The following is a 27,355-nucleotide window of genomic DNA, read 5'->3' as shown; positions in this document are numbered from 1 at the left end:
ATATTTGTTCAAAATTTACATGCATGCTGACCCCTTTCTTTTATATTTTTCTAGTGAAGAGGGGGGTGTCAAGTAAATATGTGGATGTCACTAAAGATATGTATGAGGGCGTGGTGACTAGTGTGAGATCTGTGGGAGGTCAGGGCAAAGAATTCCTAATTACGATTGGATTACATCAGGGTTCAGCCTTAAGTCCTTACCTTTTTGTGCTTATCATAGATGATACAACCAAGAGCATTCAAGACGAGGTCCCATGGTGTATGCTCTTCGCCGATGATATCATTTTGGTGGATGAGACAAAAGAAGGGATTCACCCTAAGTTAGAGCTTTGGAGGTCAACCTTGGAAACAGGAGGCTTTAAGATTAGTAGAACGAAGACAAAGTATATGATGTGTCATTTTAGTCACACTTTGATGGATACTGATATGGTGCGAATTGAGGAAAGAGAGATGCCGCAAAGTGACTATTTTAGATATCTGGGATCAATCATAAATAAAGAAGGTGACATAGAGGATGATGTTTCACACAGAATTAAAGTGGGGTGAATGAAGTGGAAGTGCGTCAAGAGTACTGTGTGACTGACGCATTCCTTTAAAGCTTAAAGGAAAGTTCTATAGGATTGTTGTTCGACCGGCCACGATGTATGGGGCAGAATGTTGGGCAATTAAGAAGTGTCATATTGATAAGCTTTGTGTAGCAGAGATGAGGATGTTAAGATGGATGTGTGGAAAAACAAGGATAAACTACGAAATGAACATATAAGAGCGGACTTGGGAGTTGCCCCAATCAGTGACAAGCTCCGAGAGAGTTGTTTAAGGTGGTATGGTCATATGAGGCCTAGGGACGCCCCAGTAAGGAGGAGTGATATAATTCAGATTGAAGGAGCTAAAAGAGCTAGGGACAGACCTAAAATGACTATAGGAGAAGTGGTGAGGAAGGGCATGCATAGTCTAGGTCTTGTACCAAGGATGACCTCAGACAGAGCCTATTGAAGGGCAAGGATCCATGTCGCAGAGCCCATGTAGTTGAGAATCTCCTAACGTGCTAACCTGTGCCTCTTTCCTGTTACTATCTTTCATCTTTCTATTTATATCTCATCTTTAATTAATCTTTCTCTTTTCTTCATTTCTCACCTCTTTCCCCATCCCTCTTTTCCATATTTTCTTCCCCTTTTAGGTTCGAACTCTGTTTTCCCTACTTTGTTTTGTTAGGATCCATGTAGCCGACCCCATTAAGTTGGGATAAGACTGAATTTGTTGTTGTTGAATGTTTCTAAGGAATATGTCAGGGATATTAAAATTAATGAGAAATCTCCTAAATCATTTTGATGGTCTGATTGATGCATGCATGTGTTGACGTTGATTACCACAGTAATAGAGGTGATGGATGCTGACAGAGAAATGAGATGGAAATAGATGTGGGTGAAGTTATGCTGATTTTATTTATTTACCTTTTTACCATGTTTTGATTAATTTAAAACCCATTCAACAATGACAGAAAAGAACTGTGGTTTGAAGACCTATAAATAACAAGGAATGGGTCAGCAAAAACTTTTTTAGGAGTCACATAAATATATGGGCCTTTATTACACAGACCAATTGCAATTTTTTTTAATTTATTTTAAGGATATTCATTATGTGTCATGCCCTCAGTAAAGATCATCCAATCCATAGATTTCAATAATTTAATCAGCGGCACTGGATAGATTTGCATTGGCATGGACATTTTCTTCCACGTTTTTTAGGGGGAATATATGGTTCAAAAGCATTTCAAATAGGCTTCTTTAGGAAACTCTTTCTATTTAGAGAAGTAATCATTATCTGTGAGTTGTTAACGGTTGGGAGAAGAAAGGCCAGCAAAGCTCTTGCATAAATTTTTAATTGTGCTAGAGAGAAACACTATAAGATCATGACTTGCAGTGGGGGAGCCAGGATTTCTCATTTTTTTTTTCCAGCGGGAAAAATTCCATCAGCGATGGGGAAAACATGTAATGTATAGGGTGCCAAATTGTACAGGTGGAGGCGTGGAGCTAACAAAGTGAATAATTTAAACCTATACACATCAGTACATTTTATATTTGTGCTTGTACCACCTAAACCGTAGTGGTACTTATACTAATAAAGAATTGTAGCAAAAAGGTTGGGTTCCTTGATCTAGCAAAAAGGAGTTGCTTGATTCAAACCACATGGAGAGATGATTTAGCCAAACTAAAATGTTGGATAGATATGATGCCTATTGGATTGGCCACAAGATGCAGTTAAATAATCTAAATGGTCTTTTTTTTTGGGTGAATAAATAATCTTATTTTATTAGAAATAAGCCTTGGGTTGGGTTATATATGTGTTGGGCCTTTAGTCCAATGGGTTTCTTTGTAAAAGGCCACTTTAATGGGCCTATAATATGGGTAGAGGCTAAACATACGGGATTAGTTAGATAAGAATCTTTATTTCTTTAGTTTAATTGTTATTAAGTGTTTTAGTTAGGCTGGGTTAGGATTCTATAAGTCCAGTCCTATTTTGAGTCAGTTTTCTTTATTATTTCAGTTTCCTAGTCAATTTAGGTTACGTTATTAGTTAAGGATTGGGTTAGGCCTTTCCTTTTTAGTGCAGGAGTTAGTTTTTGAGTCTTCTATATAAGTTTGTAAGGGAGGGCAGCATTGTACACAGATTTTGACTAATGAAAAGCTTTGTTTTTGCTGCTCTTCTCCATTGGTGAAGATCCTTGTGTTAGATCAAGAAAACCTTGTGTTTGATCAAGGTTGGTTGGAGTTTGATCCATCCAACCACCTTGCGGTGTGAAGTCCGGATGTTTCTCCATCTTTTTGTTATTCTTCTATCTTCTTCCCTTCCATTATTCAAGTAAGTGCAATTCTGAATTTTCTACAATTCATAAGAATTCATATGCATGATTTTTTTTCTTTTGGCATGAATTTCAATTGAAGGAATCTGACCTTTAGATTCTCTTCAAATTTTGATCAACTGTTCTTCAACCTGAAGGAGACATTAGATCAAAGTTTCTCTCAGATCAGACCTGCTGATCTGGAGTTATTTCAATATTCGAATTTTACCCTTTCCTTCCAGATTCTGAAATTCTGCAGCTTTGATTACTGAAACGATTTGCTATTTCTATTGATCTGTTATTGCTGAGATCTATGCCATAATCAGATCTAATTGCTCAATATATTTCTGTTCTCAGTCCTCTTCTGATTATGAAATTACTGTTATGCCCGTCTCCTAGGGCAATTAAGTTGGTTCATAATGTCTAATCCAGCCCTTGAATTGACCAAAGAATTTCAGCAATCATTCTAAATCCTTGTTTACTGCACTCAATTGGAGTTTGGAGACCATCTGACCATCTGATTTTGTGCCATCTGATTTCTCCATAACCTGAACTTATTCTTTGATAAAATATCTTGTTATTTGGTACTGTTTTGAGTCTTCAAATACAGTATTACATTACCACATGCATGTAAAATTTGGTGGCACAACACAAGCTTATGGCCATAGTACTATATCTCGCGATATATCGGTATCTCGAGCCTACCGAGATATCCGAAATTTGGCGAAATTTCGCCGAAATATTGCATTTTTTCTGCAATATTTCGGGAGTTCATCTCGGTGGGTATTTGGTCATATCTAGGCCTGATACTTCATGGACACCCTTATTTAAGCTAAATAAACACATTTAAACCTTCATATTGCAAAAAAAATGAACTCAAAGTAGTGTTTTGGGTTTGCACCCTTGATTGACTGTATACGGTCAGACCATATTGTATAAAATAGTTAAATACATATTGTTTAAGTACTAAAAGACATAATAAGAAATTTTAACAAAGTAATGAAACAAAAATAAAGTCAAATGTAGCCTTTAGTTTAAAGTTTAAACTCATAAAGTCATAACTCATAAGCGTATAAGTCATAACTCATAAACTTCATAATAGTCAATAGTTCAATACTCAATACACAAAGTATTTCTACGAAATTTACCAAAATTTACCGAAATATACTGCTCAATACACAGTATTTCTACGAAATATACCGAAATTTCGCCGAAATTTGAACTTTTTCATTTCGTAAGCCCATCTCATCTCGGCCCTACCGAAATTTCGCGATATATCGGCGATATATCGCGAAATTTTGTACCATGCTTATGGCACACTATGTATTGAACTTTCTCCCTTGTACTTTAGTTGTAAAACCATGGCATGTTAATCATTTTTTGAAGCTTTGTTTTACCACATGATAAAATCCTTTTAACCTAAAATAGATAGGGAAACTAGTCTTATGCACCAAAACCGTGTGTTTGACAAGCAGTCACATGGTAATTTATAAATGCTTTTTCCATTACCACCATTTCATGTCATGTTATCTTTCTTGCTAAATGTATAAAACATTATTTGCAGACGAATTTACTATATATCACCGAAAGAGATTACTATATGATATGAAAGCTACAAGAACAGCAATTTTTATTTTGAACCATGTGGCAGGATGATGTGACAATTTTGACTGTTTGATAAAAATACGTCAAAGTTTGAATTAGTCACTTGTTAAATTTCATGATCAAATTCAATCAAATACCCTCCCATGTATGTTCATGTATCCCCGTATTTTCTAAACTTCCATCTATGTCCATGCATCCACCGTAGTCTCTACCTTTATTTTACCACTTGGCAAACTCCATCTGAGCTGAAACTTGACATGTAGACAAGGGACCTTGAGGTTTACCCGTCCATAAAATTTGGGTCCTATACAATCTGCCACGTGGCACATTTTTGGGCCAGTTCTGGAAACATTCGACCCATAAGAAATATATTAGTTTCACTGAGATGGGTTGGGATAGTATGAGGCAAGTTTAAGGGAAAGGTGAGCAAAACAGAACTACCAAATCTGGCCCACTTAAATATCATATGTACTATATAAGGATAACAAGAAGTTGAGGGAGGGCAATCGCTCTCTGGCTCCACCTATGATGGCAGGTAAGGTGGATCACAAGAACATGCTGCATCAGGTAGCTGAGACATATAAAATTTTCTCAAGTGAACAATACAATGAAAATGAAGCATATCCCTACATCTAAGTACTGGAACTAAATCAGCAAACCCTTGAAACCTCCTCCGTCGGGATTCATTTCAGTCGGATCAATGTCAAATCATTATATTTGTGGCATAATGCAAAGCAAGCCTGGATCTAGATTTCCATCTAACATTTTTCCGGAACTAAAACTGCAGCTTGATCTCAAGGTTTATGAAGAAAGAGGAAATCATCATAGGAACCAAACAAAACAAGAATAGGAGATGAATAGTACCTCAACAACAAACTTGAATGCGCAAGCAACATTAGCATTGCTGCTGACAACAATCACGATGTACACATTGCTGATCCTCATGTAAAAGAAAGAGCAACCCCCAATCTGCCGAACTGGACATGTACCAAGTTCTTTTGTTTGCATTATATGCATTCGGAACGCATCCACCATATTCCCACTGAAAGCATCATTAGAATTAATACCTATATACATATCAGTACCCCAGAGGAAGAAGCACAATCATAATGCAGAATACGAGACTAATTATACAATGTACCAACCGACACCAGGATACTATTAATTAACACATGGCAAATCCTAACAAGCACCATGCTGTGGTCAGCCTGATTCTTTCTAGCCAATGTTTACTAGAAAGAAGCATGTCAACAGTAACAAATAATAAAATAGGTAGAATTTATAAGGTTGCAGGGCATAGGCAGTGATTCAAGCGCAGTAATGCCAATTTGGTCGTATGGGATTATGAATATCGGCAGGTAATTACTCTCACCTACAGCGGGAAGCTTTTTGTTTTGTGTTGTTTTTTCTACAATAAAGTCCACCTAACTAGGGTTGAATGGGTAGCGTGGCTAGCTTTTGTTAGTTAGTAGTTACCTATGTGTCAGTCCATGGGAATTTGTTAGATTGGGTTTTACAAATTCCTTAGGAGTTGTGTACGTTGGAGTAGTGGTTGAGTTCCTACAAAATTAGTATTGGTGATTAGTACATTAATGTTGGGAAAGATGGTTTCCTACGTTATACATGCTAACATTGGGAGTTGGGTGACATTGTAGCCTCTTTTGTATTTGAGAAGCTGATTGGAATAAGAAAGGGATGTCTTGAAGGAGAATCACGTCTTAACCTGGAGGTTGGTTGTTTCTCAAAAACAAGTATAAACTCTCCCTTGCACTTTTTTTCTCTATCACCTTGCATTCAACCTATGGCACCACCTTCTTGTTCCACTGTGACAAAATAGGGAATTCAAGGAAAGACAAGTGGTCGAAGACAATCCACTCCAAAGATTTCTGCAAAGACCATAATAGTGTGGTATCAGAGCCAGACACAGATGACCAAAGCCTAGATTACTTGGAGACCCAGATGGGGAATCTGGCAGTTGTGCAAGACAGGAAGTTTAAGGAGATGATGGAGGCGATGCATCACATGTTTGCTACTATCAACACCAGGCTGGATAATGTGACAGGCACCCGTGAACAAGACGAAAGTTCTCATAATCTGCAACATGAGGGAGGTAGGGCCTTAACGGGACGGATCCAACTGATGCATTCTTACCCATGTTTGTGAGGCTGGACTTCCCTAAGTTCAATGGCGAAGAAAACCCCACCATCTGGGTCTGCCATGCAGAACAGTTCTTTGATTATCATCAAACACCTGTAGAAAAGGGAGTTCTTTTTGCATCTTGGAACCTTCAATGCACAACTGTGGTACTAGCTCTTGAAGGAAGAACGAGAAAACAAGCTTCTCACTTTTTGCCAAGTTTTCAAGGAGTTTTTTGAAAGGTATGGTCCAACCCACTATAAAGATTTCTTTGGAAACCTAACAAAGCTTCAGCAAAATGGGCAAAATGGGACAGTGAGGGCATACCAAACCCAGTTTTCAAGATTATTGTTATGTCTTACGACTTGATGAAACTCATGGGATACGATTTTCTAATTCCGTACAAGACGGGGAAAGAAAACTTAGTGGCTGATGCTCTTACACGAAGAGAAGACAAAGACATCATTTTTACCATTTCCAACCCAGTACCCCAATGGCTCGACCCTATCTGAGAGAAGAATGTTAATAACACCAAATTACAAGAGCAGGTGGAACGTGCCCAGCAAGGAGAGGATATGGGACCATGGAGATCAATAGAAGGGATTCTATTTTCAAAGACATGATTTATTTTTTGCCTGAGTCACCTTTAATTGCTGCAATTGTGAAGGAGATGCACTCTATTACACATGAGGGTTATCACAAAACTCTCCAACAGACTAGATCCATTTTTCATTGGACAGGAATGAGAGAACAATCCGAGACCACGTAAAAAATGGGATGCTTGTCAGAGAAAAAAATGGGAGAACACGTCGCCAGTTGGTCTTCTTCAAGGGTTGCCAATAACCACTCAGGTATGGACGGATTTGCCGATAGATTTCATAGATGGGCTTCCTATGTCACAAGGAAAATGGACCATATTTGTGGTGGTAGATCATTTATCAAAATTTGCCCATTTCACTCCCATATCTCATCTCTATACTTCCAAATCCGTGGCACAGGTTTTCTTTGAAAAGATTATATAGCATGCCAAAATCCGTAGTTTGCAATAGAGATCCTGTTTTCAGATTTCAATTTCTCTTCCACCTACCACCTCCAAACGGATGGCCAAATGGAGGTGGTTAACCATATAGTTGAAGCGTACTTAAGATGCTTCACAGGCAACAAACCGAGAGACTGGGCTTGTTGGATAGCATGGGCTGAATAGTGAATACTGTAACAACACAAGTGTTCATACTTCAACAAAGAAGGCACCCTATGAAGTTGTGTATGACCGACTTCCTCCAACTTTGCTATCCCATGTTCCAGGTGCAACTAAAGCTGAGTTGGTGGACAAGTAGCTCCTCAATGCACAGCAGATGCAAATTCAATTTCCCGAGTTCACACTTGAGAACAAGGGTGAAATTTAAGGAGGATGGGATGTCTTGTGTCGGTTTTTCCTCCAATAAAGTCCACATAATTAGGGTTGAATGGGTAGTGTGGCTAGTGTTTGTTAGTTAGTAGGTGCCTAAGTGAGTCCATGGGAGTTTTTTAGAATGGGTTTTACCAATTCCTTAGGAGTTGTGTATGTTGGAGTAGTAGTTGAGTTCCTACAAATTAGTATTGGTGGTTAGCATGTTAATGTTGGGAAAGATTGTTTCCCAACGTTGGAGTTGGGTGACCGCTGCAGCCTCTTTAGCACTTAAGAAGCTGATTGGAATAAGAAAGAGATATCTCAAAGTTCAATCAAACAGACTCATGTATTAACCTAGAGGTTGGTTGTTCCTTGAAAACAACTATAAACTCTCTCTTGCATTTTTCTTTATCACCTTACATTCAACCTATAGCACTTCCTTATTGTTCCACCGAGACAATATAGGGAAATCAAGGAAGGACAAGTGGTCGAAGAGAATCCATTCCGAAGGGTTCTTCTAAGACCATAACACTTTGTAATTCATGATATATCTCTTTTGAAAAATGCTAGCTTATGAACAAATATGGCTACAAATTCTACAAACCCACCCTTCCTCCTACATTGGCTCCGAAATCTTACCTTTTATTTTTCGAACTTTTGAAAGCCCACATTTAAGGTTGAAGATGCATCTGTTGATTTTTTAGCCTTACCTGTTCATAGTACTAGCATTTCCCATCTCTCTTTTTTGAAATAGACTTACAGTAGAGAAAAATGATGCACTCATGATTTATCGCTGTTTTTTATGTATTAGACCTTGGCAAAGAACATAAAAATCTCTCACTCTCCCGAGCCCCAATCACATTCAGAGTCTCCCTCGAACAATGCATCTAAATGAATGCAACTACCCAACAACATCTAGAGGAACAATCAAGGTTCTCCGTTTGGGTACTCAAAACTGAGAGGTAAGACAACTGTGTGATAGGTTTGATTTCAGTAGTTCCTCAGCTATTTTGTAAATTTTCTGATGGAAGTATTTAAGGTACTACAGAGTAATTTTAGTAAGAATCTGAAAAAAGAAAAGTCTGATTAACTTAATTCTATGACTGCTATGGTTTTTTTACATTTTATTGCTTTTGATCAGCTTCGGTCATTTCAAATATCTGAATTCGGCTGTTACTGGATTGTGTGCCACTCAGTCTATTGCCGATCACTTGAGCTTGTGTAAAATGTTTTTAATATAGAATTTCACTAGTAAAAAGGAGGGTAAAAAGGATCCCCTTCCTTGTCTCATGCACATATTTATAAGCCCGCCAAATGATCAGATCATTAGTCTCCTAGTCACTTTAAATGCTGGTTCCAAGTAGCTTCAATGACTATAAAATTCCTTTCTTGCACAAACTCCAAATGATTGTCTAGCGGTGTAGTTTCAAAATCTCACTACTCCTTTGACTGAAGTTCTGAGTGTTCAACATTTGGATAAACAAGGGATACAACTCCATTGAGAAAGAAGAGGAAAGAACCAGATGCAATACCCACTTGGATCCCTAAGACAAAGCAGGCAGAGTCTTGAGAAAGTGTCAGACTGTTAATTATGAGAATTTCTCATTGCAAGTGTTCTACAGGAAGATTTTCCTTTTAGAATGCAGGACGATTACCCATTTTTCCTGATATGTAGAAAGATATTCAAATTCCTACGTTTTGAAAATACATTTCAGTCAGCCTAATTGAAGTACCTTAATTCATAATCACATAACCCATCCCACTTTCGTTGATCTTAGAAATGGAACAAGTGACATTACCGTCAAAACTCACTATTACAACCATTCATTCACTCAAAATGGAAATCAACAGACCCCACTTCCTTTACAATAATCCGTAATATCAATGACTGATGAAACGAAACACTAACTCCTTTTAGCCACATAAAATGTTGGCAGAGAAGAAAAAGGGATTCCAATTATCGCAAAACAAAAAAAAAAAAAAAAGGAGGGAAGTTTTATTCGTGATATTGGTAATACATACCCGACATCGTCCCGATAGAGACGATTGATGAGAACATCACCGCGGAGATTCAGAAAATAGATAGCCGAAGCCGCCACCGGCATCTCGGATCCAGTGGATCGCGACTGACAAACCTCGCGACTTCAGAAACTCAAAACGGAAAAACTTCGAAACGACGAAGGCGACTGAGGTGGGATTTCGAATCTAGGGCTTTTATATTTGGATCCGCAATGCTCCCAAGCCTTTGTTGCTTCGGATTTCAAGACTGTAGACACAGAGTGGATGAAAATCTTCGTCAATGTAGAACTGTACAAGGGTTCGCTTTATTGAAAGCGCAATGCAATGTTGATCATTTCCAGTGGAAAAAAACAAATCAGATTTCAAAGGTACGATGTCAGGTCTCTTTCTTTTCCCGGGTGTACCTGGTTGGCAAAAATTAAAAAAATATTTATATGGTAAATGACATTTGGGTACCCAACATTTAGTGAAATTGCACGTAACGTACCTAACCTTTTATTATTTGAAATACGTCACGTTTTATGATATGGTACTTGAGATACCTCATTTTGTATGATATTGAGGTTCCATAATTTTTCATAATTCCAGTTTTACCCTTCCCATACCCACTCCCTCCTCCCTTCTTACTCTCCCACATATAAAAAATTTCATCAATTGTTGAATACCCTAGATGTCATTTATCCCAAAAAATAAATGTAAAAATTGCGCAAAATGTGTTTGGTTTCAAGTATGATTTCATTCCAAGTAGGAATGTGGTTTTAGTAATTGGAATTGGGTCCATTTGATATCATATTTATCAAATTTTTTTATTATTTTTAAATTTTTAATACCATGTGTCACTACCTTGTTGATTGCACCATTTAGAATCTTTGTTTCACTTGGTTTGTCAAGCATTCTTGCTCCGGAAATAGGAGAGAGTGCTTCTAAAGCTTTTGATAGTAAAAATTTCACATAAAATTTAAAGGTGCCAAACAAGCAATTGTTGAGAATCTCGTGTGATTTGATCAAAATTCTTTAGATTTGAAAAACCAATGCATCAATAAAATATGGATCGAGTTTTCCTCCACCCTCGATGAATGGGATCCAGAAAAGGGTATCAAGAGGGTATTTTAGAACATACAAAAATCGTTTGTGAACCCTAGGATGGTGGGTGAACCGTCCTCTATGGACAAAGGAAAGCTTTGTCCATAAAATATTGTTAAGACAAATTTAAGCATTATGAATTTCTTCAAGATCAACATAAGGGTCACATAAGGCCTTGTCACATTTCCCCATATTATCATGTTCAAAATTGTCAAAGAAATCACTAAGGATTTTAATTCCCTACATAGATTGAAAGTATCAGGTGGCATATATCCTTAGGTTTTGGAGATATATTTCAGATACAAATTGCTGCCCTATCGTGTTCTATCTTAAGGAAAACACAGCCAACCTTAATCCAAACTCAATATGTCACTAAAATATTAAAAACCATAGAATACTTTGAGATAGGGTTTGAAACTGAATTTTTTTTTCTCTAAAGTCAGATGCAAAAAGAATCGGAATTGGAATCAAAATTACAGAATGAGAGACAAAAAGGAGGAGCAAAAATAAGAAAATAAAAAATTAATCCTGACCCTCAGAATTGAGCTGGACAAAGCGAAAATTAAACCTGGCCCACATCTTCTCCAAATCGTTTAGGGTTTGAAACTGAAAATTGAATAAAACACAACAACACCTCACCAAATCATTCTCAGTCTCCCCTTGATGTTGTTGCCATCTTGCAATCTGAAAGGAAAACTTAAAAGAATATCAGACAAAAACTGAAGATCGAATCCAGGTGAGATTAGAAACCCTAATCACTTCAGTTCTCATAATCTTCCATTTTCTCTCCTCTGTTTTGAGTACCTACTATATTCGATTCTTGGATCGATTCAAGTCAAAGCCAACTCTCTTGGTTTCATTATTTGGATTTCCCCTCGGCATTGAAGTTTATGATTTACATCCATTTTTGCTTTGAGATCTGAATATTGAGAGTTATCCTTGAATTCATGAAACGTTGAATGCTGTTTAAACTTGACTAAGCTAATTTTAACGGAAATTGCTCCATTGACTTCACGTAGTCCACCTCATTGTTCATCGAATTCTTTCATTTCCAAGATCACCTTCTATTTCTGGATCTTGGGTTGCATCTCCCCTTCTACAAATCCGGACGAGGTTAGGGACTACCTTTGATAACTGAAAATTTCGTCACTAGATGTTCTTACATGAATGGGGCTTTTGATGTATTCTAGAACGATTTCCAGTTTCAAACTTAAATGATTTGGCCAAGATGAGGGCAATTTGGTCATTAGATTCCCTGAAACTAACATCTAACGTCCCAAACTAACGGATTGGACTAGATTGTTACACAGTTTGGAAAAAGTATAGGTGCATTTGAAAAAATCCTTTTTTTGGGGAGAAAAAATTACATGATTATCCACTTTTGGGTTTCCTTTTACAAAACTATCCACCCAATCTTTGAGTTACAAGCAAGTTTAGGTTTACAAAACTAGACAAAACAAGGTGGGTGTGGGTGGGGGTGGTTACAACCAGGTGGGGGAGGGGCTCGGTCAGAAGAGGAGGGGGACATGGGGAGAGGGATGAGAGATTGCAGAGGGATATGTAGCAGGGGTGGGGCAGAGTGTGTAACCAGGGTGGGTTTGGGTGGGGGGGAGCAAGGGAGCATGGTAGGGTGGGTTTGCAAGGGAGGGATGGCTCACAGAGGGGGTAGGTGAGGGTGACGATGAGAGTGGGAGCATGGTTTGCGAGTTGGGGTAGGGGTGATCGCAGGCTTGCAGCAGGGGTGGAATGGGGCGTCGTCAGAAGAGGAGGGGGATGGACCATCCCAAATTGTAAGCTGCAAAGAAGAAAAACATAAAAGACAATAAAACTCACAACGAAATCCAGGTACTAGGTTAATAGAATTATAGGAGGGATAATTTGGCCATTTCAAAATAGCAGGGGAGAAGAAGAGATAAGAGTTCAGTCTTTGGGGAGAATCAAAGGTGGAACTTCTGCCATGGGAGTTTGAGTAAATAGAAACTAATCACCACGTATGGCTAATGCCTAATATCCATGATCCTGGGTATTATTTTACCCGAAAGGGTCGAATATCCAGAAAATGAAAGTTTACCACAATTGAAAACTTAGCCACAAATATAATGTGTCATTCACCCAACAAAGAATGGGGTTGTCAATCCCCCACCCCACACAAAACCTTTTCAGCTTACTGAAAACAAAAACTCGACAAGAACCGCAGTGGGCAGGTGGCAGAAAGGGTATTATCCTTGTCTGTCATCCTATGAAAAACCAGTCCATCGGTTCACATAAACAATCGACCATACACCTACTGGGACAAAGTTCAACCAACAGACAAGAATCAAGATGCAAAAGATTCAACTAGTATATTCATTATTATCTCCACATAGGAAACTAAGAAGAAGCTAGCTACATTTCAGGATAAATAGTAACAGCCAAACTTCTCATTATTGATAATTAAATGAAAAAAAAATTCCAGAAAATTTGGGGATGCAACCATACTCTTGGCTATGAACAGATGAGAGATGTATCAGTCCTAAGGTGAGGAAAACCACCTCAGATCCACCCTGAAAACCCTTCTATTGAAAAACCCAGTTCTATCTAGTGACCAAGATGATCATTCAGTATTTGTCTCATACTCCCGTTGGCGCCCCAAATGATATTCACCTTCTATGTAGATTATTAACTATTAAAAACCTGAAGGGCTCTGCAGCAAAGTCGCATCAACATCATTTCAGTGAGGATTTGCAGAATGAGAGCCCCATCCCATAGTTGAATATGTTGACAAACCCTGAATTGATTGGCCTGTATTGTTGCAGGCTCCAGAGCTGTGGTTAAGTGGGCTACCGGGCTGTCCAGATGATTCACTTGAGGCCCCTTGAGAGGGGGGGCTGCCTGTGGCAACAGGTGCCCCTAATCCTACAGTCTGGGGTGCTGGTGTTGAAGGCTGGCGTTCTGCCTTTGATTTTTTTCCATCAGCAATGAAGCTTCCCACAATAACCTGCGGTTGTCATCCAACAGAAAATGCAGCCATTAGTAGAAAAATAGAGAATCGAAGACAAGACAAAAACTAGGACTGAAATTCATGGAAAGAAACCTGTACAGGGCCTGCTGCCATTAGCATTCCTGCCACTCCACCACCCAAGACCCGACCGTCTGAGCCCGCCAATGAGACGCTCAAACCGCCTGTTCTGCTCCGGGTGCCACCATCCTCCGTAAGTAAAAATGAACCTGTCAGAGATATTATCTCAAACCGGCCCTGCATGAACAAGCTCATGGAATGTTACCAAGAAATCGTAGTTGGGACTGTTGAAGAACAATTCCAGCTCATTATCTAACTATGGTCTTCAGCATAAAATTTTGTACCATCCATAACTCCAAAACAGAAACAACAGATAGCAGATATAACATAGTCTTAATTCCTACTGTTCCAACTCTTTTTAATAAGGGTACAACTTTGGATTGAGACATTTAAAAGTTCTAAATACTCCATTGTCACAGACCCTAAACAATCATTCCATCCAACTGTCTTTACTTTATATCATAACAAAAGAACACTAAGATTTCCCTGTATTTGTGGGTGTTTTGTGTCTTGAAAATAACAAGAAATGCCCTCATCCTAATTAAACTGTATCGACACCTTACCCATACCCATAAATGGCCAACCGAGTTAAGTTTAAATATTCCTTGTAGGCATCTTATAAGAGACAAAGAGCAGCAGGCGAAGCAGTAGTGGAAGACATGGAACCAGTGAACAATACGATGAAAAGAAAATAACTAATTGGAAAGCCAACTAGATATCAAAGGAGCAAAGCTAGAACTTAAAAAGGCTGCCCTTGCTAGTATTCCGCATATTCCTCAATCTCTTTTCACTGTTCTAGTGGCAACTGAAGCCAATGTTTAAAGGAATGTTGGAAAAGGCAATTAGTTGGGGTCAAATCATTTACACTGTGGACCAAAAATGCCCAACAGTTGATGGTTTCTCCAAAAGATTCCAACTGAACCATCAGGTTGGGCAATCAGTTCATTTGAATCATCGACCATAGGGACTGAATGATCAGACACCGTCTGTTTCCGAATTTCACGAACATTGATTGAAACAAGGAGGCAATCCAAAGGAATTTCCTTTAGAAGGCCAAGGGAGACAAGTACCAAGTTATACATAGTGGAACCGGGACCATGACCTAGTTAGACTTTTGGATCACTTGGACAAGCCCAATGACATCAGCAAGAAAGCTACACATGTAGAAGCCTTCTCATGTCATTTGTGGAAAACCATTTCATAGTGGAAGACAACTAATAGGTTATATTACTTAACTTTGATAATCACCCACAAAGTATCTTATATCCAATGTAGAGTAATTTTCCTAAAGGCTGTCAGTTTCCAGGCAAAAAAACCACATAAAAGGAAAATTATAAGGCAAAATCAGTATAAACAAAAGCAATTACATGAAAATTTTCCTTTTACGTGGTTTTAGCTTGGATAAAACAGAGCCAAAAGAGAGTTGGAGTTTACAAAATTTGAAACAACTAAATTTATAATGCATTAAATTATGGAAAGAATTTAATTTTTTAAAATGTGATCCTAAGGGGCTAACTAATACCCATCAATCAAGGGAAAATTACTAGCCACTAATCAAGAAGTCAAAAGTATTGTATTTCCATTCTTTCCTATAAAGAATCCAAATCAAGAAATAAGAGTTAAACATGATCCAACAGACTAAACGGTTTAACAGCTAAAAACCAAGCACTTTAGTGCTCATCATGTTCTATCTTGATCAAACACAATCTGAAAAGTTTGAGAGTTAGCCAAAACCAGACAGTTCAATGATACTGTCCCACACCCAGTGCTTTGGCTCAACAAGAGAATTGACCAGAGTGTACGTTACTCAGCAATCAAACCATTCTGCCTGTTTCAGGACTCAAATCAATGATTTTTTGTGGATACACGACAGAAATATGTCCTGTATTTCCATTATAAAAAATAAAAAATAAATATAAAAAAACTTCAAAGGTGCCAGCTGGCTCAGTTGGTAGGGTCTATCCCTTGTAAACCCTCAGGCCTCCAGATGAAAGTATACAATATCAATTTCAACTGACCCAAAAACATAAATACTTCAAGTAACAACCATAAAGAAGGGCTCCCTTTCCTTACAATATTTAAAATAAATTTCAAATTTTGTTTTGAAGACAACTAGAAAAGATTTCAAATGATTGGAAAAGAAAAAAGAAATTTCTCAAGCAATAAACAGAATAACATAATAAGAAAAAATATGAGTGTCCTCAATTGTCTACAAACAAGAACCATTTTATAGAGAAAATCAGTGACATTTTATGAAACTCTTTGACCCATGAATTTGGAGTATCCTAATTTCACACGATTCATAGGGTTCAACAAGAAATCGATATTTCATGATCAAAGGTGTAGAACAGCTTGTAGTAGCAGTCTTTCTATATTGCATTAACAATTGAAATATGGTAGAAAGAAAAATCTCTATTTGATGGGGCTTCTTCCTATACCTATGAATTCCATTGGACCCAGAAATGAGTTCAGAAGAGAACTAATTGTAATATATCTATACGCAGATATAAAACACAAAACATGTTTAATCATGCCAATGGGTGAATAAAAGCATTCAAGTATAATAAATCAAGCATAGATGCAACACTGAAGCAATGAAAAGTTGTTGGCAAGTCAAATGTGACCACTGTACATCTTATAAAATCAATTATTTGCCCCAAAGCCCAACTTCTGATGTGCTCTATCTCAAAATATCCAAAAGACAAAAAAAAAAAAAAAGAAATACACAAATGCCAATCCATTTCACACTACTCCATTCTTAGGTGATATGTAATGTCTGTTAGCTACAGCTGAGGGTTGGGGAAGGTGAATCTTGGTGTTAAGACCAATCTAAAGACAATTGGACCAAGATAACAAAGGGTAAGAAGTTTCTTAGTTCTTTTAATGACCCTAAACTCAATCTACAAGATGAGAACAAAATAAAATAAAATTCTTCCTCGAAGCAATAGTTCCGCTGAGAATAATTATGCAACTGAAATTGGAAAACAAAGGTTCCACTACTATCTTTAGAACCATTAGCCATCCACATTCACCTTATATGCTCAATCTAGTTGAGTTCAATAATATCAACAAAAAAGAGAAATAAAGTGTTAGAAAACAAAGGTTCCACAACCATTTTTAAAACCTTCAGCCATCCATATTCACCTTATGTATTCAATCTGGTTGAAATCAAATCTGTCAACAAGTAAGATATAACCGCAGTATGGATCCACAGAATGTATGTGCTATAATTGAAAGAGTTTCACTATAATAGCTCCACCTAAAAGAAATCTATCTTTTTGTCCAATTCATCCAGTATAGCTAGCATGGTGTTTATAAAGACTAAGTCCTGAGTTTCTAATATATAGTCCTTAGTCCTGAATTTCTAATTGACTTACTCTGCCAGAAGGCCAATTCTGTTTGGGCTGAAACTTGACATGTGAGCAAGGGACCTTGGAGGCTACCTGCCTGCATATTTTCTGCACTATCAGACCTGCAATGCGGCAGAACTAGGTGCCTGTCCATACAAGAGTATGGGTATGTCCATCCATAAATCCTGCTCCCTTTAAAAAAGAGTATCCTAGTGCATGAGGCTCCCGCTACTGCAGGGTCTGGGAGGGGCAAATGTACGCAGCCTTACCCCCTGCTTCACAGGAGAGGCTGTTTCCAAGTTTCGAACCCAATCAATAGGTTGCAATAGCACAACTTAACTGTTGCAACAAGGCTGATCCACTTATAAATCCTGCTCACTTTATATTCCACAAATTCAAGGTTTCATAAACTAGATACTCCTACAGATTGTTCTTAAAATCATTTTATCAAGGATTCAAGCACCAGTACAGAGTAGCTTTAAGGTTTGAGTCACAGAATTGGTTACTAAATGATGGGTTTAATTATTGGTACTAAAAGCTGTATGAATCTTGGACTCTAAGACCATCATTGATTTAAGAACATCAACGATCCCCAAGAGAATCTCTCTTCAGTCTCCGTTCATTCAGCATACCAAATCCAACAAATCGGAACCAATATATACAGAACATTGAAATTCTTCTATTATTGTTAAATATTTATCTAACTTTCTCGCCAAATTCCCATGTGGCTGAAAAGGGAATAGGTTCACAAGAACATTTCCCCAGGTATGCTGTAAATATTCTGCTTTAATCTTTTCATTTATCGCTTCCCTTTTGTATGCTCTGTTCCCACTATATCTTCTTCTAAATGATTTTTACCAAGTGAACAGAGCAACTTTTACAAAATCCCATTCTATAAATGTTGAGCAAGATGGCCAGTCCCTAGCAGGCTAGCAATTGATTTCTGGTTTTGTCTATTTGTGGAATTCCTTCCCTATATTTCCTTTTCTCATTGCATTGTTGATCAGAATTGGTTGTATTTTGCATTTACTATAATATTGAAACACCAGTTGGTGTAGAGGGCGGGGGGACTAATAATGTAAGAGAAAGTATTAGGTTTCCAATATCATATTTTTTAAAAGTTTTCTACTTATAAATTCCCCCTTAGGCTCCATCTGGTCAGAATGGGAAGTGTAGAAAAGGGAAATGAAATTAAAACAAATAAAAGAAATTTTTTATTCTATCATTACTAACAATGATAATCTAACTACCTCTAAACTTTCTATATAAAAAAGTCTCCCGCCAGTGCGGGGTCTGGGGAGAGAGATAATTTACGCAGCCTTACCCCTGCTTCACAGAGAGGCAGACTGTTTCCGGACTCGAACCTGCGACCACTAGGTCACAATGGAGCAACCTTATCGTTGCACCGAGGTCTGCCCTCTTAGGGTTAAACTATGCAATGTTGATATAAATAAAAGGAAACAAAATCCCTTTCATCGATTATATTGTTTCCATTTTGTGGTCAATTTTTGGTGTGTATACATATTCACCAGCTGCAGATGAGATTTATCTTGTAAAGAAAGAAAGCACATTAGATGGACTTCATTATTAATATAACTCATGATGACAAATAAGAAGAGAAAAACTTCTTATACGAATGATTGAATACCCAATAATCATTGAATTGAAATTCGAATTCCACAAGGGTAGGGTGAAAAAGAAAAAGACACTGGCTGCATAACTCTTTGTATTCAATTATTTTAGGTTAATAGGGCATGTAAAACTGGGGCAAATTGACAAATATGCACTTTTTAACTTCTTGCGCTTCACAATACCTATACATACATTTGACAATTAACAGTTTAACATATATGCCAACCAACATCCATTGTCAATAGTTCGAATAGTTTTTGGGTTAACCTTCCATCAATCTAAACTTTCTATATCTAATAATTTAATTGTACTATACTTTTTAAGCAAATTCCATGAATTTGAACCGGAAAATAATTCCATTTTAAAGTTCAGTTACCCTATTTGGTAAGATATTATGTAAGTTACAAAATTGTTATTACCAGTATCCATTTTCTTCTTTAAATTAATTTCACGTCCCTTCATTTCTCTTCACTTGCAACCAGATGGAACCTTGCATTTTGGTACAGTGGAGGCCTATTCCCAAATAATATGTAGTGAGCAAGGATGGGTAGGATGAAAATTCTATCCTACTGTTGAAGAGTTAATGTTGGTCTCACTTCCCAAAAAATGATGAAGGCAGGGAAACGATAACAAATAAATTGCAGAAAGATGAATAATGAAAATGCTGAGAATATTAACAACAGAAGTAATGCTATCCAAAAACAAAACCCGCGTCTGGAGATTGACATAAAAATTGGGGTGTAAATTAAGTATTGACTGATGTCAAGTGGTTTCTTCTCATAGTTTTCACTCTTATGATAAGAGTATAGCCTCTGATTAATGATCAACAAAATAAAAAAGAGCAACAATGGCATGAGTCATTATCTTTTGGCGGGCATGCAATGAGATTTCTATGCACTCAGGCTTAGCAAATTCTCCACTGTGAAGTAGTTTTTCCTTCAAAAGATATTCCAGAAGGTATGATCTTTTTACAAGAAAATTCAAGCATTCTCTTGTTAGGATGGACAGACTATCAGTACTCTCGCAAACTTTGTGTTTTCTCCCTTGCTCAATTGATTAGAGAAGGGATATTTACAGTTTCCATAACAAGTGGCCTCCCCTCTCCTTGGCGTATGGTTGACCACTTCTTAACTCTCAAGAGCCCATCAGGTGGGCCATGATGGGACTATTTTGGTACTGGGGCTGCAGCTGCAAGATTGTGGGCCTTGCTTTGTAACATTAGGCCAACTTGTGACCATAGGACATTTTGGTAATTTTATAAACCGAGGAGCATGGATTCCACTTAAGGATGTAAGTCATGTAACGGAAGTTTTACGGACATGGGGCCTAATTTAAGCCTAGCGACATTTTAGGATCAGGTGGGGCCCAAAGTCCAGACTCACATGTCAAGTACCAGCCCAACCGGAGTAGGTCATGTGGCAAAATAAAGATTTAAAAGTCCAATAGGAAAACGAATCTTCTAAAAAATGATGGAAAACAAATGGAAGGCTAAAAACACAAGTGAAAATACCAATACATGGAGGGGAAAATCATTCAATATGGCTACAAAACCACGCCCTAATGTAGACACTGAATTTTGCCACCCTAAAGAGACTGTTCGGACATTGTTACTTGGTAAAACCTAACCTCGGTTTAACCCAAGAAGTACTGTTCATTCCTCCACAACAACGTGATCCCACTGGCCGCTGAGCGGGCTGTGGGGGGTTGTAGGGGGAATGAAACCCCTGCCAGGGGATGTAGCGGGACGGAGCTCCCCGACTCATTTTTTTAAGGAGAGACACGTTCACAAAAGGGAAAAAAAAACACTAAAAATGGCAAAAAGTAGGAAATCGACAAAACCGCCATTTTCGCCAATGAATTTGCACATTCTCTGGCAAAGAAACCCCTATTTCACCGGCGAATCGCGATTTTCGCTAGCTAAACCACCTCTTTTGCGCTGAAGAAAACTTTTTGGCCATAAATAGCCGATCCAAAAATAGAAAAAATAAAGTGAAAAAAAAATCCATAGAAAAAGAGAAAGAAAAGGGATTTGCAAGAAAGTAAATTTTGAAAAAGTCCCAACAATGCCCTTGAGGGCCTAGAAAAGAATCAGAAGCGCAAAGGTTCTGCAAGAATAGACCGATAAGCCATTCAGGGTAATTTCCTACCCTTATCTCAATTTCAATTATTTACTTATAAAATAGTTCAATTCTCATTTTAGCCGTTATGTTGCTCAAATAGGGATTTCCCAAATTGTTAAATATTCCATTTCTAGCCATTATGCCACTCAAATAGGGATTTCCAAAATAATCAAAATCTACAAATTATGCAATATTCCATTTTGCGCCGAGAGGCTGCCCAAATGATTTTCAAAATGATTCCTGAATGATGCTCAACTTGATCCTACCCAACACGTAACCTTGAACCTACCCTAAATCTGGGAAGATCTCTGCCTTATCCATTGTGAGTCAATCGTGAGACATGTACGGGTCTGATGCAGGGCATTTTTTTCCCCACGACTGGAAACCGTGGGCAACCTAGGACAGCCCCAGCCACGGCCCCCTGCGTGGCTAGCCAAGAACCAGTCAGCCTCCTTGCGTAGCCTCTATGCTGGCCAGGTTCACTCCCTTGCGTGGTGGACTGAAGTGGGCCCCACATGGCCCTTGAAATTCTCTAGAATAATAAATTAGATAGTCTTTGCCTTTTTCTTCTTTTGTCTTTTCGTATTCCTAGGTGTATTAATGTAACTTTTTAAATTTCTACACTAGGAGTTTAAAAGTTAAAAATCTAAGTCTTTAATACTTTATGGGTAATTTACACATACCACCCCTGAGGTTTAACGAAAGTATGATTTTACCCCCCCAGTTTTGGAAAATTCTGTGTACCCCCCTGACGTTTACAAACGTTAACAAATAAACCCATTCTGTCAGTTCATGACTAACAGTGTTAAAATCAAGGGGTAAAGTTACAAAAATACCCCTTCAAGGAAAAAAAAAAAAAAAAAACCTACAACTCATCTCCCCCAAATCGATTGGGGAAGATGAGTTGCAGGTATCCTTGAGTCTTGGATGTGCTAGTGGAGCTTTGTCCCTTCATCTTTGTCGGATCAAGATTATCATCGTTGTTAGTTACCATCGATTCCAAACAAGAATCGGCTTAAATCCTTGCTCAAACCAGATTTGAATCGGCTAAAACCGAAATCAATAATATTGTTGTTTCCTGCATCTTTCTTTGTATCATCATCGTTTATTATATCTTCAACGTAATTGTGCTCCTCATCATCATTGTCCTCCATGAACCTCTTCCAAAACCAATGTTGTTTCCAAACTCTTTCTGTCATCTCCTCAATTGGGATATTTTTGGTTTCCGGGAGCAGAAAGAAAACAAAGCAAGACATGATGAGAACCCATCCGGAGAAGAACATGAAAATGCCGAACTTAAAGTGGCAAAGCATGGAAGGGAATGCCTGTGCAATCACAAAGGTAAAAAGAAGGTTGACACACACAGTCACACTTTGCCCAGCTAAACGTGTCTCTAGTGGAAAAGTCTCACTAGGTATTAACCAACCAAGTGGACCCCATGACCATGCAAAGGAAGAGACGAAGGTGCACACCATCACTGAATACCCCTTCCCAAGGTTGTATCGCTGATGCAATCAAGATTATTGATTTTGGTTCTAGCAGATTCAAATCCGGTTTGAGCAGGGCTTTAAGTCGATTCTTGTATGGAATCGATGGCAACTAATGACGATGACAATCTTGATCCGACAAAGATGAAGTGACAAAGCACCACCAGCACATCCAAGACTCAAGGATACTTGCAAATCATCTTCCCCAATCGATTTGGGGAAGATGAGTTGCAGGGTTTTTTTTTTTTTTTTTTTTCTTGAAGGGATATTTTTGTAACTTTACCCCTTGATTTTAACACTGTTAGTCATGAACTGACGGAATGGGTTTATTTGTTAACGTTTGTAAACCTCAGGGGGGTACACAGAATTTTCCAAAATTGGGGGGTAAAATCATACTTTCGTTAAACCTCAGGGGTGGTATGTGTAAATTACCCATACTTTATTGGTATTAATTTCTAGGTGAGTTATTAGTCTAGGGAGTCCAATAGTTGTGTGCTAAGAATTAATTTTCTTGGAGTTAATTTCTAGGTGAGTAATTAGTTTAGAATAGTGTACTAGTCATTAATGTTTCTTGTTAAAGTCCAAGAGTCATTTTCTTCTTTAAATACCATGTAACCTAATGATGTAAGGCATGAATTGGAGTTATCATTGAATTAGAAATTGAAGTGATTCCCTAGGAATTTTTCAAGAATAGTTGTGTGAGCAACCCCCTTGTACGTGGAATCTTTCTTCCCTCTTCCCTCTCTCACGTTTCTCTCTCCAACCTTCTCATTCTCCCATATCTTCTTCCTCTTATCTTCTTTAACTTTCAACCTACACCTTCTCTTCTTGAATTTGACCCTTCATCTTCCACTTGACACATCATCTTTCAGCCCTCAATAATCAGATTTATATCAAATGTTCATTGTAGGACAGATCCTGGTATGCTAGTCCTCCCAGACTGCACCAGGGTCCTAGACCCTTATCTAGGTGGCAACTCCTCCCTTTAGATAAAAAGAATATCCTAGGCTACCATCAACAAAATCCTCGTCTTCGTCTCCATCCCTCATCACAGTCGTCCCCCACTCATCCTTGGAGTGACGGAGAAGCAAAGAGGGAAACACGCACGGGAGTCGGAAATCCACCCCTTCCACCTACACCTAGCCATCCCATGGTTAGAGTTCCCACATCATCCTTCCATGTCACACAATTAGGTGGATTGCGTAGGGAGGGCTTCATAAATCGGCCATGAAAGGACCTTTTTCTTTATTAAATACACTGACATTGTGATTTTAATTAAAGAACCCTTAATATCTTTCTCAAAAGACCTTTTAGGAATCTCCATGTACTGCATTTCAATATCGATGGCCAAAATCAGAAAGAATAAAAACCCATTCCACATTCAGCATATAATATTCATCTTTATCAATAGCCAAGAAATATATAGCTAGTAGTATCACATGTGATAGATTGAATGTGAAAATGAGATCTAAATGCAGTTTCAATCAAACCTCATAAGTTACAATGCCACCAGAAGTTGCCGGCTGGCGAAGAGACACGTTGCATATTGCTCCATTTGCAGAGAGGATACAAACTGTACGTGATCCTTGGTGGGAGAAAGCCAAGATCTTTGATGCTACATCCTGCAATACAATAACATAATAACACACAAAAAGTAAGACAACATATTGAGTAAACTTCCCATCCCAAATGAGTTGACTCTTTTATGTCACCAATTAATCATGTAGTATTGGACAAAGAAGAAAAGCACAGAAAGTTGAGCACAAATTATGAATGTTACTACAACTTCCACAAACACAAATTGAAATAACAGAAACAGAAGAAAATATTCTACATTCTGTTGCTTTCGTTTATTATATTTACTTTCTTTTTTTTTTTTTTTTGCTTTTTAAAAGTGAATGCACATAATGGCAAAAGATGTGATAGGCCCAATTTTCTGATCCTATATCATAATGAGGCTAAATATCATTTGATACAAGTACTATGATATCACAAAGAAAAGTGAATGCAATCTGAAAGTTGAATCCTGGTTTGGATCACTATCATAATTGAAAGACATTTATGATATAGCTGTCCTCATTTTAAGTAACTGGTTTATAAAATTGCCCTTGAAGTATTGACTTGGGAAAGGATGGTCCTCTACACTTTGAACTAATGAATCAAGGCTGTGTAATAACTAAAGAACAAAGGAAGACGCAGCCCAGAGGAAGAGAGGAACAAATGAATTTTTCAGCCTAGTTTCATGATGTACGTTGAGGCAAGTCGGCAACTATCCTTGTGAAAGATAATGGAGAAATTGACCGTCCAAGGCCATCGTTACAAATAACGGACATATGAAACCCACCTTTTTTGTGTCCATACAAAACAAGTAATTACCTCCTAACGGTTTACAAACTGTAATACAGTGTCATGAAGGATTTCTACTTGGAAACAGCCAATAGCACAATTGCTTGAGAAGTTCTTAAATAAGAGTATTGAGATTCCAAGCCAAGCATATAAGCTTCGGCTCTGAAAATTGATACATCGTCAGGCCCCTTAACAGTCATTTTTCATAATCAACATAAATGGGGGGCAAAAGAAAAAAAATATCTAAATGGGGGCAAAAGCAAAAAATAAATAAAGGTAACATTCAGCTCGCTATGCATCAAAGGATAAGGGCAAGGGATTGTCAAGAACATGGATCAAGGAAGTAAGGAAAGACTGCCAAATAATAATCCCAGAAAAGATAGGATTTTGATGGAGTGAAAAGGCAGTACAGCATTTATATAGCCAATACCAAAATGATTGTTTGCACATGACACTGTCATTCAATCAACTATCTCCTATTTTAGGTGCATTCTGCCAGGTTTGCTGTTTAGAATAGTTAATATCCTTTTTTTCCTCCAACAGATACATGATTGGGATTAGTTTATATCCTCATTTACAAGTGTACTCTTACAAACCAATTTATTAAAGCAAGAACAATAAACAAGCCACTAAGTCGAAGCTAATCAAATATCCTCACGGATCGGATGGGATTCCCTCATATGAACAGCATGTCTGCAAAATTGATTGTATACTGTCAATCTGGCTGAACAAAAGAGAGGTTGCAAACACATAGAAGATCACAACATAAGACTTGTGACAAAAATGGTAAACATCTAAAACCAAATCCAGAAATTCAAAAGGATCGGTCATTAATGAACTCATGACTTCTTGCTTCTTCGATAACAACAAAATCATAAACCAATTCAAGCCAATTACAACCAATCACATAAACTATATCATTGAGAAGTGAGTAGCACTGTCACTCTATCTCTACATCATACAAAAATTAACACATGATTCTTCTCCATTCATGGATACAATCTGCATACCTCGCCAGCTTTAACAGTGATGATGTGGGGAGTAAAACCAACACCAGGAACCCCTGTCGCCAAGCAATCCAAATTCATAACCACTTTTATATCAGCAAATGCACAATGAACAACTGAGTAAAAGTGAGAATGCGAATTTACCCAGTGCATCCTGCAGCTGCTTCTTGCCGGAACCCAGCGGCCGCCCTCTATTCCGCTTATAAGGAGGTTCAGACGATGGAGTGCTGCTCTCATTATGGTGGTGGTTGTTGCAATTGTTGTTGTTGGAGTGTCCAGCAGCTTCTGAAGAGAGAGGAGCCAATGCCAATGCCATGTTACCATCAGGGCCATACTTTCTGGGTCTTCCTCTTTTCTTCTTTACAGGCTCATTCACCGTAAACCCACTTGGTCTCAAACCATCAACATGAAACCCAGCAGAGTTTGAAGGATCAGAAGGCCTCGACGAAGAAGTGACAACCTGATTATATGGAAGTCGAAGGTTCTGCATTATCCCTGCAGAACTGGGACTGAGCATTGAAGTGGTGTGCAAGCTCATCCCGTATGGGTTGGGTCCCACCATCATCCCTGGAGGTTCGGATGAAGCTAACCTCGTAGCTTCCCTTGCATCCATTCTCAAAAAAAAAAAATTACAGGGAAGAAATTTTCGTTCGGAAATCCGAACCCCTTTCGATCTTTCAAATCAACCCAACTGATGAAACCCAATAAAAAATGCATAAAAAAAGTGAAAAAAAAAAAAGGGGCAAAATTCCCTTCTATTTTTTTTTTCGATCAAAATTCACCTAAATGAAAAAGAAAAAAAACAAAATAAAATAAAATAAAAAATAGAAAATAAATAAGAAAAAAATGGAGAGGGAGAGGAGAGAAGGTACCTTGTTGGGTCGATCCAGATATGGAGAAAGGGATTCTAGGGTTTAGAGGGCGCGATCGTCAGGGTCTGAGCTCTAAGGTGGTCAGATTTAGGGTTTAAAATGAAAAACTTCTTTTTTTCTACTTTTTGCCCACCGACCCCATCTTCCCGAGATGGGAAAATTATCGAATAAATGGTAATTTCGTAATTATAAATTATTTCCTTATTTGCATATTTAAAGATTAAATCTTGCAAAGCTTCTTCACGTAAAATATTTGGGTTAGATTTTTGTTATATGACTTATATTTCTACTAATTTTTGGATTTTTATTTAATAAAATAAGTTTATTTTTCAAATAATAAAATTTGTTGAGAAAAGCAAACTGCTTTGTGAAATTGTGAGTGTGTCATTCATTGCTCATTAGTTGGTTTTGA

General features: G+C 37.9%; 2 protein-coding genes across 3 annotated transcripts in view; both read right to left on the bottom strand.

Moving 5' to 3' along the window:
- LOC122664931 (AP-2 complex subunit mu-like) overlaps positions 1 to 10,201 on the bottom strand; it is a 32,082-nt gene extending 21,881 nt beyond the window's left edge. Inside the window, exons 1-2 of one of the 2 annotated variants that reach the window (XM_043860970.1) lie at positions 9,992 to 10,201; positions 5,308 to 5,485 (exon numbers count right to left, since the gene is read on the bottom strand). In XM_043860970.1, the coding sequence (XP_043716905.1) occupies positions 5,308 to 5,485; positions 9,992 to 10,074 (261 nt within the window). In that variant the 5' untranslated portion in view covers positions 10,075 to 10,201. The remainder of the gene's footprint in view (positions 1 to 5,307; positions 5,486 to 9,991) is intronic. The other variant, XM_043860969.1, reaches the window with a different exon arrangement.
- A 3,198-nt stretch (positions 10,202 to 13,399) lies between these two features.
- LOC122665061 (AT-hook motif nuclear-localized protein 10-like) lies at positions 13,400 to 27,086 on the bottom strand. The gene is made up of 6 exons (XM_043861118.1): positions 26,944 to 27,086; positions 26,216 to 26,772; positions 26,075 to 26,127; positions 24,209 to 24,340; positions 14,145 to 14,306; positions 13,400 to 14,048 (listed from the first exon to the last, which is right to left on the bottom strand). Exons 2-6 carry the CDS (start codon positions 26,682 to 26,684, stop codon positions 13,782 to 13,784), a joined length of 1,083 nt encoding a protein of 360 aa, XP_043717053.1. The 5' UTR covers positions 26,685 to 26,772; positions 26,944 to 27,086; the 3' UTR covers positions 13,400 to 13,781.
- Between the last annotated feature and the right edge of the window lie 269 nt (positions 27,087 to 27,355).

Source organism: Telopea speciosissima, chromosome 6, assembly GCF_018873765.1.
Source record: "Telopea speciosissima isolate NSW1024214 ecotype Mountain lineage chromosome 6, Tspe_v1, whole genome shotgun sequence".
NCBI classification, from domain to species: domain Eukaryota; kingdom Viridiplantae; phylum Streptophyta; class Magnoliopsida; order Proteales; family Proteaceae; genus Telopea; species Telopea speciosissima.
The sequence above is the reverse complement of the archived record's forward strand: the minus strand, read 5'-3'. Positions and strand labels throughout refer to the sequence as shown.